The sequence below is a fragment of the Cornus florida genome, unplaced genomic scaffold (assembly GCF_030987335.1).
Source record: "Cornus florida cultivar Cherokee Brave unplaced genomic scaffold, ASM3098733v1 CherokeeBrave_3.0.0_Hap2_Chr11, whole genome shotgun sequence".
Taxonomy (NCBI): Eukaryota; Viridiplantae; Streptophyta; class Magnoliopsida; order Cornales; family Cornaceae; genus Cornus; species Cornus florida.
In genome coordinates this window covers 67,790,153-67,804,246 of record NW_026775581.1, presented here as the reverse complement: position 1 = coordinate 67,804,246, position 14,094 = coordinate 67,790,153, and the positions used below count along the sequence as shown (strand labels likewise).

Below are 14,094 nucleotides of genomic sequence, written 5' to 3'. Positions count from 1 at the left end.
TTTTTATTTTTTTTTTGGGAAGGTGACAACCAATTTGGAATCATTCATTTTCTTAGGATACCAAGGTAACTTACTGTATATATGCTCTGCTAGTATATCACGGGTTATTTTCTGGGAATATGCCACCAAGTTTCTTACTCTCTTTATGGGAAAATGCCACCAAGTTTCTTACTCTTCTTCTTTTCTTTTCTTTTTTTCTTTTTTTTTATTTTTTATGTTATTTTCTGGGAAAAAGCCACCAAGTTTCTTACTCTTCTTTTTTTTTTTTTTTTTTCTTTTTTCTTTTTTTTCTTTATGTTATTTTGACTATATATACTTCAAAATAATATTTAAAAAGTAATTATATATATAATATTTCAACAAACTTCATTATATATATATATATATATATATATATATATATATATATATATTTTGAATTTGCTGGGATTTTAAAAAAAGAAACAAAATGTTTTGTATTACCTGGGTTGAATTATGTGGCCATAATCAAACCAACGTGGCCAAAATTGATTGTGAATCAATATTGAATAATAAAAAATAAAATAAAAAAAACATAGTTACCACACCATCATTTATTAGATAATTCATCGCATCATGTCATCATCATAATTTTATGGATTAAGTGCAGAAAATGCTCCTAAAATATGCTTTAAGTGCATATAACAATTCTTACGTGCAAAAAATATTCCTAAAGTTTCAATTTGGTGCAAATAAATTCCTATGACAAATTTAAACTCTAAGTTGACCAAATTATCTTTACTCAACCATTTTATAAAATATATAAAAATAAATAATTTCGAAAAGGACAATATTGAAGGATGCCCCTCTCGTGAAAAAAACATACCTAAAGTTTCAATCTGGTGCAAATAGGTCCATTTGACAAATTTAAAACCTAAGTTGACTAAATTACCCTTACTGAACCATTTTATAAAATATATAAAAATAAATAATTTTATGAAATGACTGAAAATAACACTATTGGAGGACACCGGCAATGGACAAGTAAAGATAAAAATATAAAATAAAAGTATAAAATAAAAATAAAAATAAAATACAAAAAAAAGTGCAAACTAAAGAAAACAAAATTTTTCCAAATTCTGAAAACTAGTGCACACTGATATTGGGAATTTTTTTTTTTAACAGTGTTGGTACAGAAAAAAAATAAAATAAAACAAAGAAAAAAAATTAGTAGAAAAGAGTAAACTGGAATCTAAAAAAATTCAAATCCTTGTTCTACAAATTCTCAAAATTAAAAATAAAAAATAAAATAGAATATAGACATATATATAAAGAAAAGAGTTTCAAATATATATATATATATATAAGATAATGTGTACATAACACCTCTACACTATGAGATTAGTAGCATATATACCCCCTTGGGCATTTTTGGAAGAGTAAAAGGACAAAACGAGTATTACAACACTAATTCATGTCAGAGGGTGTATTTTTGCATAATGTAAAAAGATTATGAGTATTTTTTGCACACTTTTTCAAATTGATAGTAAAAGTGTTACGCGAAGTATACTTTAGAGTGTTTTCTGCACTTGTCCCTAAGTTTATTTAATTGATTTTTATTTTATTTTATCAAATACATTTAATGAAATTCTGGCTTCGTGTGCTTGGTTAAATTTGAGACTCCCTCACTAATAAATTAGTGGGACTCAGATGCGACAACTATTAAATCCGTTGCAAATTAGTCATTCTTGCCAAACTAGTCTATTTTTAGAATCTTGTAAAGGACAAATTACTATATTCAATTATTCAACTAAATAGTAGGGACATTTAGGACTAATGTTCATATAAATATAAAAGAAGTTTTAGAGATGCAACACTCTCAAAATTTCACATTTCTCATTTGCATATGATGTCCTCATGCTCTGCAATGGAGACATTAACTATGCAAGCATTGGAGATATTAACTTCTTCTAACCCACTCTACGGTCGGTTGTTATTGAGAGTCAAATTTCTCCTTCATCAAATATAGCGAAGGTTTCATCACATCACATCACATCACATTAATACAAGAATATACGGAGATAATAATTATACATATCCACGCACAATACAATATTTTATGTGGTTCTCCCAACTTTAGAGCTATGTCCATGAAGAAAGATTTTCACTTTTATGAATAAAAGAAGATAATATATAATCAGATGTCAAAACCCCACTCACTATCATTCTTCACATCCTTAAGGCTACATCTTTACTCTCAGGAATTACACATAATCACCCCCTCCTCTAAACACTCACCAACCTCTTTCAGCTTTCATCTTTCATCTCTCCACCTTAATCTCTCACACGTATTTCTATTTATATAGTCTTCAAACTCAATTCCTAGTTGGACAAGAATTTCACAACTTACCTACAAGGAGTTATCAACTTAAATAGATCCATCTTTTGCACATGAATTCAAGCCACAAACCCAACAATCTCTACCTTGGCTTGAATTCGGTCTGCAAGCGTTACCCCATGACTCCACCTCGACTGAAGATAGAGCTACCTCGAATCAAACGCTATGATGAAATTGAAAACACTCCAACAATCTCTATCTTTTCTCAAATTCCATCATGCTTGTTCTTCTTCCACCATCCTTGGTGTTCAATTGTTAACCCCCCATGTTGCTTATTTTGGGCAAAAACGACAAACCTCTTATTCCCTTTGCATTGCTTTTTATCGAGCTTAGAAAAAACTCATTCATTTCTCAAATCGTACTAGACCTATCTTGAGAACTAGCACCACTCTTTGGATTGTCCCCAAAACTTGTTTCTCATGTGCTTGTATCTTCATACTATCCACCATCTTCGTGTCAGCATCAACTCTGATTGATTTTCCATAGAACCCACAATCAACCTTTACTTTGACAAACTTCACACCAATCTTCTTCTCTTATCTTCAGAACCAACCACAAGCTCTGACCCACCATCAGCTTTGATACCAGTTGTTGGGGATATTGACTCTTTTCAACCCACTCTACGGTCAGTTGTTATTGGGAGTCAAATCCTCCTTCATCACACATAATTGAAGCATCATCATATCACATCACATCAACACAAACATATATGGAGTAACAGTCATACACATCCATGCACAACACAATATTTTACATCGTTCACCCAACTTTGGGGTCATGTCTATGAACAGAAAGAAATTTCCATTATTATGAATTAATGAAGAAAATATATAACCAGATGTCAAAACCCCACTCACTCTCACTCATCACACTCTTCTAAATCTTTACACTCAAGAATTACATATACTCTCCTCTCTTCTCACAACACTCACTAACCCCTTACATCTTTCTCCTCTCCTCACAACACTCACCAACCCCTTGTATATTTCCCCTCTTCCTCTCTACCCTAATCTATTACACTCATCTCTATTTATAGCGTCTTTAAACTCAATTCCTTGTTAAACAAAAATTTCACCACTTGCCTATAAGAGGTTACCATAACAATTACAACTCTAAAATAATACCTTGACAAAATCACCGTTTTAGAGCTCGCTACCAAAGATGAACATGTTCCAAAAAAATGTTGAATGTACATGTCTTGGGGTCACTCCTCTTCGCAACACACCCCAAGTGAATAGATCGAATCGATCCATAATAACCTGGAAAGAAGGCATTCAAGTCATAAACCCAACATTAGGTTTAAAAGGCTTTTGACACATTTTCTAGCCTTTCAGGATTAACTTACAAAAGTCGTATATTCCTATGTGGAGTTCCTGAGAACACCATACAAGACATTACCAACTTATTTTGGTTTCTTTGTGGCTCCATACCCATTAGATGTAGAGATCCGGGGGAAAAATATATATATTATTATTATTTAATTGTCATTATTATTATTATTTAATTGTCATTATTTTATGTTTAAGGGTATTTAGATGATGATGCTTGGTATTGGGTGGAACTGAAAATAATAATAATAATAATAGTTGGTGCTTGGCTTTGGACCAAGGCTATTAGTTGTGTATTTGAAGTGTTCAGTTTTAGCCAGAACAATATGATTACTCTTTGGAACATGAATAAATTAATAATAATATTTTATTATATGAGTGATATAAGGATATGGGTACTAGTGTTTAGGTTTAGTATATGGGTCATTCATTCTTTTAATTGACTGGGCTTACATACGTGAGTACACAAAGTATCTCCAGTCAAAGGGTAAGCAAGATATATATATATATATATATATATATATATATATATGTATATGTATACACACACTAAATAACTAGTAATAATAATAAATAAAGAGAAGCCTGAGGTTGAAGCCGTGAGAACCGACCACAACAGAGGGAGAGAAACGAAAAGAACCCTAGGCGCTTTCTTCAGTTTTTCTTTCTTTAAAGGACAAATTGGTGGAAGTTTCTTAGTGGGTCAAAGAACGAAAAGTGTTCCTGTCAACCTTCTCTACGCATCTACATAATTAATCTTGATAATTTCGAATTTAGCGTTGAGGTAGGGGTTCTCTAAACTTTTTCATTATGGATGAAATCTTTTGATAATTAGGTATACATTATTATATATATATATAATACTGTGTGCTCTATTTGTTTTATTTATTTTTTATATTTGCATTGGTTTGTGTTGGATGTTTAAACGAAATTGTTGAAGTTGTGAAGAGAAGGTGTTTGGTAAATTGTAACAAATATGAGAAAATTATTGCTTTGGTTAAATTTGTTTAAACATGATTTTATTTTGGAGGAATTGATTAAAGGATGAAAATTTGGAAGATTTTGACGATAAATTTTTGTGACATTGTGGGATTGGTGAATCGAGTTTGGAAAGCAAGGTAGGGCTCGGTGCCCTTAGGTGAAAAACCTGAAACCTGATCAGGAAAAATAACTGGAGGGTTCTCACGTCCTTCGGGGTCGTGACCTGAGAAAGCATGGGATAACTGGAGGGATCTGGCGTCCTTCGGGGTAGTAACCCGTAAAATGTCAGAATGACTTAAGATGTGTGTTGTTGGGTGGTTGTGATATTTGGTTAAATTGTTAAATTAATTATTTACTTGTTATTGTAACATAGATGACAGGATTCACTTTGCCATGCTCATTCAATTTATCATTCATTCCTGTGTGCTTACTTGTTAATTGATTTTGGTAATAATTGATTAGTTTAGCGGGCTTTGCTCACCCCCAACAATTTTGCAAATGAAGGAAATGTTACTGGAAATAATTAACTGACTTGGAAAAGACCACATCTACGTGACTTGCTTTGAAGAAACAATATTTATATGATTATTTTGTTTAGTTGGACACAAATTGATAATGTCACTTCTAATTTAGCATAGCTGCCAAGATTTTAATTGTGCCAGAATTGTTTATTTTAATCCTATGATTCAAGGGTGGGGTTGGATTTGTTATTTGAGTTATTTTTAGTTATTTATTACTTGTTGGGTCTAACATTATGATTTACAGAGATTTTAATAAATTAAATTGAGTACTTCAGTTTAGTATCAGGGTTTTTTTTTTTTTTTTTTTTTTTTTTTTTTTTTTTTTTATGTAAAATCAGGTCATGGGTTATGTAAACAAACTTTATTTGTCATCTTGTACACCCTTTATTGTACAGTACAAATTACAACTATTTACATAATTATATACTATGATTGGAGGGTGGTTGATACCATGTGGCAGGTTGTCAGAATGTGCCTAGAGGAGTTGTGGAACCAAGCTGCACAGTTGAGCTTAGGGAACATGCTACATTGTGCGCACACATACACGTTGAACTTTAAATAATAATTTTTTTTTTCAAATTTCAAATGGATAGTTTTTAGTGGTATGCATCTTCAAGTTGGGTTAACTTCACGAATTATTATAGGATTAAAACCGAAACACTGCTAGTTAATAAAATATAATGACTTCAATTTAAAAAGAGGATTGGTGGGTTCTAATTAAAGGATGTGTTTGTTAATTTTATATTTAAATTTTTTTTTTTCTTTAATCAAGATTCGGATTTTGGAATCCGGGGCGTGACAGATACTTGGTTATTCCATTAATAACTACAAGATTAAGTGCAAAAGACTACCAAACACTAATAGATTATATACTTGTTAGAATTATTAATTGGATAGCAAGAGCACTCTCCTTTACAGGTGCATCTTATCCAAGGCACATTTTTTTCCCCTAGTTATGCCACTTTATACAGCATACACGTTTTCTGGACTAACAAGTTTATCTTACCCTATAATATGATTACTTGGATGAACCAAATTCTTCAAAAGTTTTTGTGGTCAAGTCCTGTCATGTCTAAGCTCGGAGCCAAAGTTCCATGGGAACTTGTGTGCAGACCAAAAGAGGCAGATGCCTGAGCATCCCTAATCTCCAAATGTGGAACAAATTAAGCAGTTATCTTAAGAAACATTTGGTTATTGTGTTCTGACTCTAACAGTATGTGAAAAAAAAATGGACTTCAAAAGCATCTAATCAAGCACAAAAGTCTGTGGGAACTGAAGATTCCAAACAGTTGTTCTTGGTTTTGGAGGAAGCTACTACACAAAATCAATAGTGGAACTTCTACCGCAGCGTTTCTTGACAACTGGTTACCTTGTGGACCTCTCTACCAGGTACTAAATACATGAAGGTATATATTCATTTATATCTAAGGAGCAATGGGCATGCATGGCCTAAGCTCATTCAAAATAATGTAATCCCAGTTGGTGACACAACCACTTTTCCTCCACCTAACCTTAATACAAACAAATGACCTCCTCTAATGGCTCCCATCCCCAAACAAAACCTATTCTCTCAAATAAATATACCCTTAAGGCCATCTCACCAACCACTCTTTTTGCTGATGACTAGCCATACAAGACAAATTACCCACTCAAGACAAACCAACACTCGGCTATCTAATGCAGTAGAATGTATATGCTCTCTGCCTTAAGCTTAGTGTAGCAGAGGATCACAACCATCTCTTTCATCATTGTTCATATTCTACTGTTATTTAGAACAATTTGCAAGCTAAATATGGCTTCCACACAAACCCCAAGAGTTGGAATGAACTCCGGACTTCATTGTTGAATCTGTTCGGCTTCCTTTCTTCTCCGTTAAACGATGCAAATGTCCCCTTGCGCCATCCATTGCAGTTGATTGGAACCTCCCTAGATCATTCTTTGATGCAATTTGTTCTTCTGCTTTATTAGAAGCCATGGATTGTTGATGTTTCCCACCTGTGTCTTGATGGTGGTTCGTTAGATAGTTAATTGTGTAGTTGGTCTTATAAAGGACTTAGGCCAACAGAAGGCTTTATATTGGACTTATAGCAATGTAAGTCCATATGGGCCCCAACCTTTTTTTGTTAATAAAAAAAAAAAAAAAAAAAAAAAACAGTTTTGAGTGTTTTGGGACGACCAAAACTAAGCATGATATCAAAAAAAAAAAAAAAAAAATGGTAATAATAGAAAAAGAATGTAGATTCTGGCGCCAAGAAGGGAACAGACTGGTTATTTGAGTTTCTCTTTACCGGTTACCAAATCTACCGGTTTTTGTTCCTCTTGCTGGTAAGAAACCACAACATTAGCATCCATCAGAATCTCTGGGCCGCTTCCTGTTCTCAAACGAATCGTTCTTCGCCCCTCTCTCTCTAGGCGCCTCTCGCGCATATAGAGAGAGTACAAAAAAAAAAAAAAAAAAAACACTAAAGATCAATTAACAAGAGAAAGCAGAACAAGCAAAAATGGCGATTTCTAGGGTTTCTTTTGGTATCAATGCAGCTTTATCACTAATTGTTGCTATCATTTTGCACGCAATTGAAGCTAAATCTTTGGTTCCTTCTCCAGCTCTAACTCCAACTCCAACTCCAACTCCAACCAGCAATGGTAAACTTTATTCTCCATTCTATGCTCTATTTTGTTTCCCAGAAAATGTATGAAAAAAAAACAGTTCTGAGCATTTCATTTTCTTTCTTCTTCTCTTTTTTTTTTTTTTTTTTTTTCCCCTGGTTTTGGTTTCCCAAAACTAGCAGTGGCTTTTAGGTTTCATACAAATGCAAGAGGTATGAAGTGCACGATATGTATTTGTTTGTTTTGTTTTTTAAAAAGAGAACCAAATGGAAGAGAAAAACTTAAATGCTAATGGTATTGAAGATATGGAATAATGCTTTAATTAAACACCGACACATATTAATAGGACAAATTAAAATAGATGTATTCTTACTTATGTATCCGTATTTAATTAGCATGTTATACTCTATCCATGGACGTCTTAGAATTGGAGTCGCAGAAAATTTACTTTTCAATTTTGAAAATTTTATACCCAAAAGTACTTGCATTTTAGATAAATATAAATTTTGCTTGAAGGGTGTGTTTTGCATGTTTTATATAAAGATAATGATTTGAAGTACAAAAGTCAAACAATTCTAATTGGTTTATATGTACGGCGGTCGAAGTTATTAATATCTCTGATGTTATAATGACATCAACTCCTACTATTCATATAAATTAGTCGGATTTGTCCGACTATTAACTTCCTATCACTACACTTTATGTAATTCAAAGCATAGTCTTTATGCATTTTAGAAATTGCAGTATTTTGCATTTGGACATGTATATATTTGCTTGAACTTTTGGAGGAAAAAAACAACAAAGGCTCAAGGTATAAAATGAAAAGCTACTTTGAAAATAGAAATGAAGCATTCAATTCATTTGGGTCATTCAGGAATGTCCTTCCAAAAACTTTGTGTCGACAAGTGGACAGCCTCATACATTTTTGTTCCTCCCATTCTCCTCAAAATTATTTTATTTTTAGAAATATTTAAAGATTGTTGCAAATAGTTGATAGTTGAAACTATTGATATAATTGTACATATGAAAATCTCACTGTGAATCTCTTTATAGCTTTAGCTGTATGTTTGGTTTGGAGCATTCTGTTATTTATCCTGATTTGCTTAAAAGTTTGGTGTATGTTTTACTTCACTATTCTTCTTTTGCCAATCAACCAACCTTGTCTAGGCATGACATGGTTGGATTATTTTAGCTGGCCTTTTGAATTTTGGAAACTCCTCCTCATGACGCTGGTTGAATTTTATTGTCCCATTTAGCTTTATTCTTACATCCTTGAAATGGTCCTATTTTTCTGAAGAAGAAGAAGGAGAAAAGTTCACTATTAGTTATGAAATCAATTTTTTTTCTAATAAGAAAAAAATTGAGTAAACTTGATACAGACAGTGACGGACTCAGAGAATTGTATGAGAGGGGGCGATCTTGAACAACAATATTATATAATGAGGTACCATTAGAAATTGACTGAGGGCATTTTGAAGATTTTTATGAAATTTATAAATAATTTTGCAAATAAAATAAATTTTCAATGGAGGTAGCTGCCCCACTGAGCTCTTAATGGGTCCGTGCCTGGGTACAAGTGCTACTAGGTAAATATAGTGTGGCTGCATTTAATATCTTTCTCCGACTAATTTGATGTGAATAGAGATTGATATCATCGTGACATCATAAATGTTAATGACAAGTAAATTCCCACTCACATGCAAGTTTTTCTGACCTAATGTGCAGGAACAATAACCATATGGGATATTGCAACCATAATAACTGTTACAACCATTGTTAATTACGTTTATGGTTAATTGAGAGTGGTCACGAGAATTGGGGTCACAAGAATTGATCAGTACAAACTCCTATGGCTTGCATGAGTAGTTGAAAGTCACCTATATAGGCTTTCACTTAGAAATGGAAGGAAAATGAAGTGTGAACTTGAGGCTTAAGTGAAGAACCAGCAGGAACATGTAGTTGCAGTAGTACGCTTCTTATCTTTTGCTTTCGAATTTCGAATTAGAACTACCAAAGTGATGAAGAGTGAAGACCTTCAAACATTAAGAAGCATACTTCTTAGTTACACATACAATTTACCATACAGACAATTCAAAAGCAGCACCTGTGTTTTTTTAAGAAGGGCAGGATTCAAACCTTTCCCTCTCTCGGTCCATCTTACAGCAGACAGATCGTACGTCTTCATTCATAAATTACAGATAAAAGACCAAAGCGCAAGGTAAAGGAGCCCTCCTATCACAAATGGCAACATCCGCTAACCCATTGCATACTTCTGGGTCCAGCTCCTGGCAGTTGTCTCATACTTGCTCCTGTCTGTCTTGTACATGTGAGCAATCTCGGGCACCAGAGGGTCATCAGGATTCGGGTCCGTTAATAGAGAACAGATGGAGAGCAATACCTGAAGATGAACACGAATCCACTTTAACATCCATATGAAATCATGCACTTACTTCGCCAAAAATGAATTTCCACTCCTAATAGTTTTGGAGGACATGCATGATTGACCCACAGTCCACAGCCTCCCAAAACACCCACACACAAACCCTCAAGACCTGGGGATACAAAAGCAGATCGATAACCCAAATGACCAACTTCCAAGAATTTTCAAGTCTAATTTTCAAGGGAGGTTCACGCTTCTCTTTTATAAATGCACTCCTTTTTTGTTTTTCCTCAAATTAAATGACAAATAACACCCCTAATACGTTATTGTCTTATTCATTAATAGAGACAATGATGTCATTTCACTTTAAAAATGGAGTTCAATTATGAAAAAGTAAAGTGCAAATATCACCTCCCATATTCAATTGTAATTATTTTCAGATCATAAAACTAAGTGCCACTGCTCAATTGGGTCGAGTTTTGTGGTTCATAGCATCTGAAACGATAGAACCAGATGCCATGAGTAGGAGAGTTTATTCAACCACACTGTATTTTATTTTAAAACATGTAAATCTTCCTTCGTAAAGTGGTTTGAAGTAACAGAATAATAACCTTGGAAATAGTAAGGGCAGGGCTCCACTGTTCCTTCAATATATCAAGGCAAATACTGCCATTACTGTTGATATTAGGGTGAAAGACCTTTGTTCTGAATGCAACCTGCAAAAGCCATCCAAAGTAAATAGAACTACAAGGGGAAACTATCTGAAAACATTTTCAATAAATTTTCATCCATAAAAAAAGCATGGCAAAATTAGCCATTAGTTAAGCATGTATAGTTAAGATCAACAAAGTGCCAAATTCCATATGATTAAGTAGAAAATAGTTTCATATATCCCGTGTCCAAGATTCCAAGACTGGGAGAAAGACACTAGTTTTAATGTGAACACTTCTTATGAAGAATATAGTTTTTTTTAAGTACTCTTATGAAGAATATGGTTTTCAATGCTGTTTTGGTCATGGTTTCGGGGCTCTCCAATGCATCTTGGTTTCAGCGTTATGAGGTGGTATGAATCAAATATGCCACAACTCAGGAGTGTGTGAGTACAAGAGGTGAAAATAAGGGGAAACATAAAAATTCTTTTGAGCCATACTAGGAGAAACAAGAGCATGCTACATACAACATGATCCTAAAGTCTACCTCGTATGCAATCATGTGTATCCCTGCTTACTCTGCCCCTCTCTCTCAAACCAAGTCTACAGGATATTCCATTAGATACGTCCACCTTCTATACTTCAAATTCTCACCAATCTTCTTTCATGCATAGATTATTATACCACAAAAGGCTATAGCATATTTTAAAATGATTAACATCATACAAACTTTTAGCCTCTTCTTATTTAAAATGAAGCACCATAAGACATTACACCCATCTTTCATAATACTAACAGCAGATAATGCAGTACCTTAGGTGGCTTAAACGGATAATCTGGAGGGAAATGTATGGTAACTAGAAACACTCCACCTGCATAAGGACTGTCGGAGGGACCCATAATTGTTGCTTGCCAGTGAAACATGTCCTCGGCAACTGGACCTATAATATATATTCAAATGCAAGACATCAAAATGAATAAATTGCTATATCTATGATCCGGCAAACCTTTTTTCCACATACTAAATAATATATTCTCATTTTTACTTTGCCTAGGTATTTTGTGTCGCCATATGACCTAATCAAATGAGATAAGAAACTAAGTTCAAATTTAATTGCATGCGAAGTATATGTTCTACTCAAGTACAAGATCACCAAAATGTGTCCCATGTCAAAACCTCTCATTTCAAAACATTAGAGAAGACCAATGTTCATCATTTATAATCAATAGTGAATACTTGTGTGCACAGACACAGCTCATTTCGAGCAGGTATAAATTCCACAACCACCAACGTGATGGAAAGCAAGAAATCCAACTCTCATAAACAGGAAACAATCAAAAAGTTAAAATGTATACAAAAAAGATTAACTTGAGCTTTTATCATCAACTGTAGAGTGACGTCTTTTTCATTTAACCAACTTGTAGGGTGACCATTGCACTTCCAAAGAGTCATAAATGCATATCATAACCTATTGTTGCTAAATGTGATCAGCATATCATGTTGGTACCCTTCTAGATATTTACCAAACGATCATCCTCCTTGCCTTAGTCCCATTTGAATAGCATTGGCCACATGAATTCTTTATTTTCATTCTCTTCTATCATAAGTCATCTCTCCTATTGTATATATTTTCTTAAGAATATATTTACCAAATCAAAAGACTTACGTATGATCTCAAGTAACCGAGCAACACACCATAATTCCTAAAAGAATATGAAAAAATACTTTTTAAGTGCTGTGTGATTATTAAGTACCAATTAAGCTAAATAAACAAATTTAGTGGACAAGACAATTATAAAGCTAGTTGCTTATAACATATGGTACAAAATCCTAGACAGTCAAGTTGAAGACAAGACGAAGACTAAAAAGTCGAATGAGCTACTGAGGGCATAAATGAAAGCCTAAGATTTAACCAGAAATATGGTATTATTTGGAGCTGATTTTAGCCCAATTAAGTCTCTGTTTAGTCGAGTAGAATTTGCTACAGTACTAAGCAATAATGAGACAATTTAATTTCCATGGTAAAACCAAATACAATTCAGAAATTGATCAACTTAAGAAATTTTTCCTCCAGATAGAACAATTCTCTGCCAGCATAACAAATCATCAAGACAATATTAAAGCAAAAAATAAAAATACAATAGAACTTACAATTTTGTTCCAACTAGGATAGGTGTGGCTCAGAAGGATGGCACACAAAGTCACAAGTAAATAGTACGTCATTAGCTCATTAACAGAAACACATAATTCAATCAAGCTGGACCTCAAATTTCAGATCAAAATTGAACATTAGTTACTCAAGAACGTGCACCAGTATAGGGATATGTAATTCAATTGCATATGCATCTACATGCATATATGACACAAATTCTGAGCTCCCATGGCCCAAAAAGAATCCATTTTGCCAAATAATTCGTGTGTTCCAAACAAATTTCAAAATCCAAATCGGTTCAGAGACGCCCAAATTACCACTCAATCAACCCCCAAAGTGCCACAAAGAACAACTCATTTCCGAAAAAATCATCACAACATCAGACGAAATTCACAAATTTCAACAAAACTACACAAGGCCGCATTAGTCGAGAGGAAAACAATCCAGGACGAATAGGATCGAGTTTATGCTATGTAGAATAAGAACAGATCGTACCTGCGCTGCAAGAGGTAGGAGGATCTTTCTGGAGATCCTTGAGTTCCTTCAAGATCCGCTTGGAAGCCATGACGAAACCCTAGCTTTCGAGATATAAGAAAAATCAGCTATATATATATATATATATATATATATATATAGTTATATACACACCTACATCTATATACAAGTGGACATATAGATAGAGAATAAGAGAGACGAAATGATTGATGATATAGGAGAGAGAAACGTACCCCTTGAGCCCCAGATCCTCCTCCGATTATTGGTGCCTGAGATGGGAGAAATTAGCGTCTTTTTGGAAATGAATGTGGGTGTGTATACATATATATAGGATCAGATAGATCACTCATGACTTGGTAGTGCTCAGCCGTTCCATTACCTGTTGGTCCCACGGTATAGAAATAAATTTAAAATTTTGTTTACCTGTGACTCGTCGTCACTTCCTTTATTGTCAAACCTGGTCAACCGGTCATCCGGTCACGAAATGTGAAATATCAAGAATGCCGGAGTGTTGTACGTTCTTGTCCCGTATCTCATCGGAATAGGGTAAGGTCAAGGGCTTGCATGAGTAATATGAATCATTGTCCACTAACTTAAATTTAGAGTCAGAAAGTGGTCGTATC

General features: G+C 33.9%; 1 protein-coding gene across 2 annotated transcripts; it reads right to left on the bottom strand.

Moving 5' to 3' along the window:
* Window positions 1-9,809: 9,809 nt before the first annotated feature.
* Window positions 9,810-13,856, bottom strand: LOC132282430 (ubiquitin-conjugating enzyme E2-17 kDa). 2 transcript variants are annotated; one of them, XM_059784104.1, is made up of 5 exons: window positions 13,705-13,856; window positions 13,472-13,550; window positions 11,637-11,764; window positions 10,785-10,889; window positions 9,810-10,191 (listed from the first exon to the last, which is right to left on the bottom strand). In XM_059784104.1, the coding sequence occupies exons 2-5, from the start codon at window positions 13,539-13,541 to the stop codon at window positions 10,048-10,050; spliced, it is 447 nt and encodes a 148-aa protein (XP_059640087.1). In that variant the 5' UTR covers window positions 13,542-13,550; window positions 13,705-13,856; the 3' UTR covers window positions 9,810-10,047. The 2 variants fall into 2 exon arrangements, with proteins under 2 accessions (XP_059640087.1, XP_059640088.1); XM_059784105.1 differs by having other exon boundaries at window positions 13,472-13,554; window positions 13,705-13,840.
* Window positions 13,857-14,094: the final 238 nt, after the last annotated feature.

What these genes read in the sequence shown, in the direction of transcription:
- LOC132282430 (XM_059784104.1), bottom strand. Translation starts at nt 13,541, where the DNA reads ATGGCTTCCAAGCGGATCTTGAAGGAACTCAAGGATCTCCAGAAAGAT. An exon ending in TCCTACCTCTTGCAGCGCAG is followed by an intron (nt 11,765 to 13,471) that starts GTACGATCTGTT and finishes TATATATTATAG; the next exon opens with GTCCAGTTGCCGAGGACATG. An exon ending in ATCCGTTTAAGCCACCTAAG is followed by an intron (nt 10,890 to 11,636) that starts GTACTGCATTAT and finishes TGGCTTTTGCAG; the next exon opens with GTTGCATTCAGAACAAAGGT.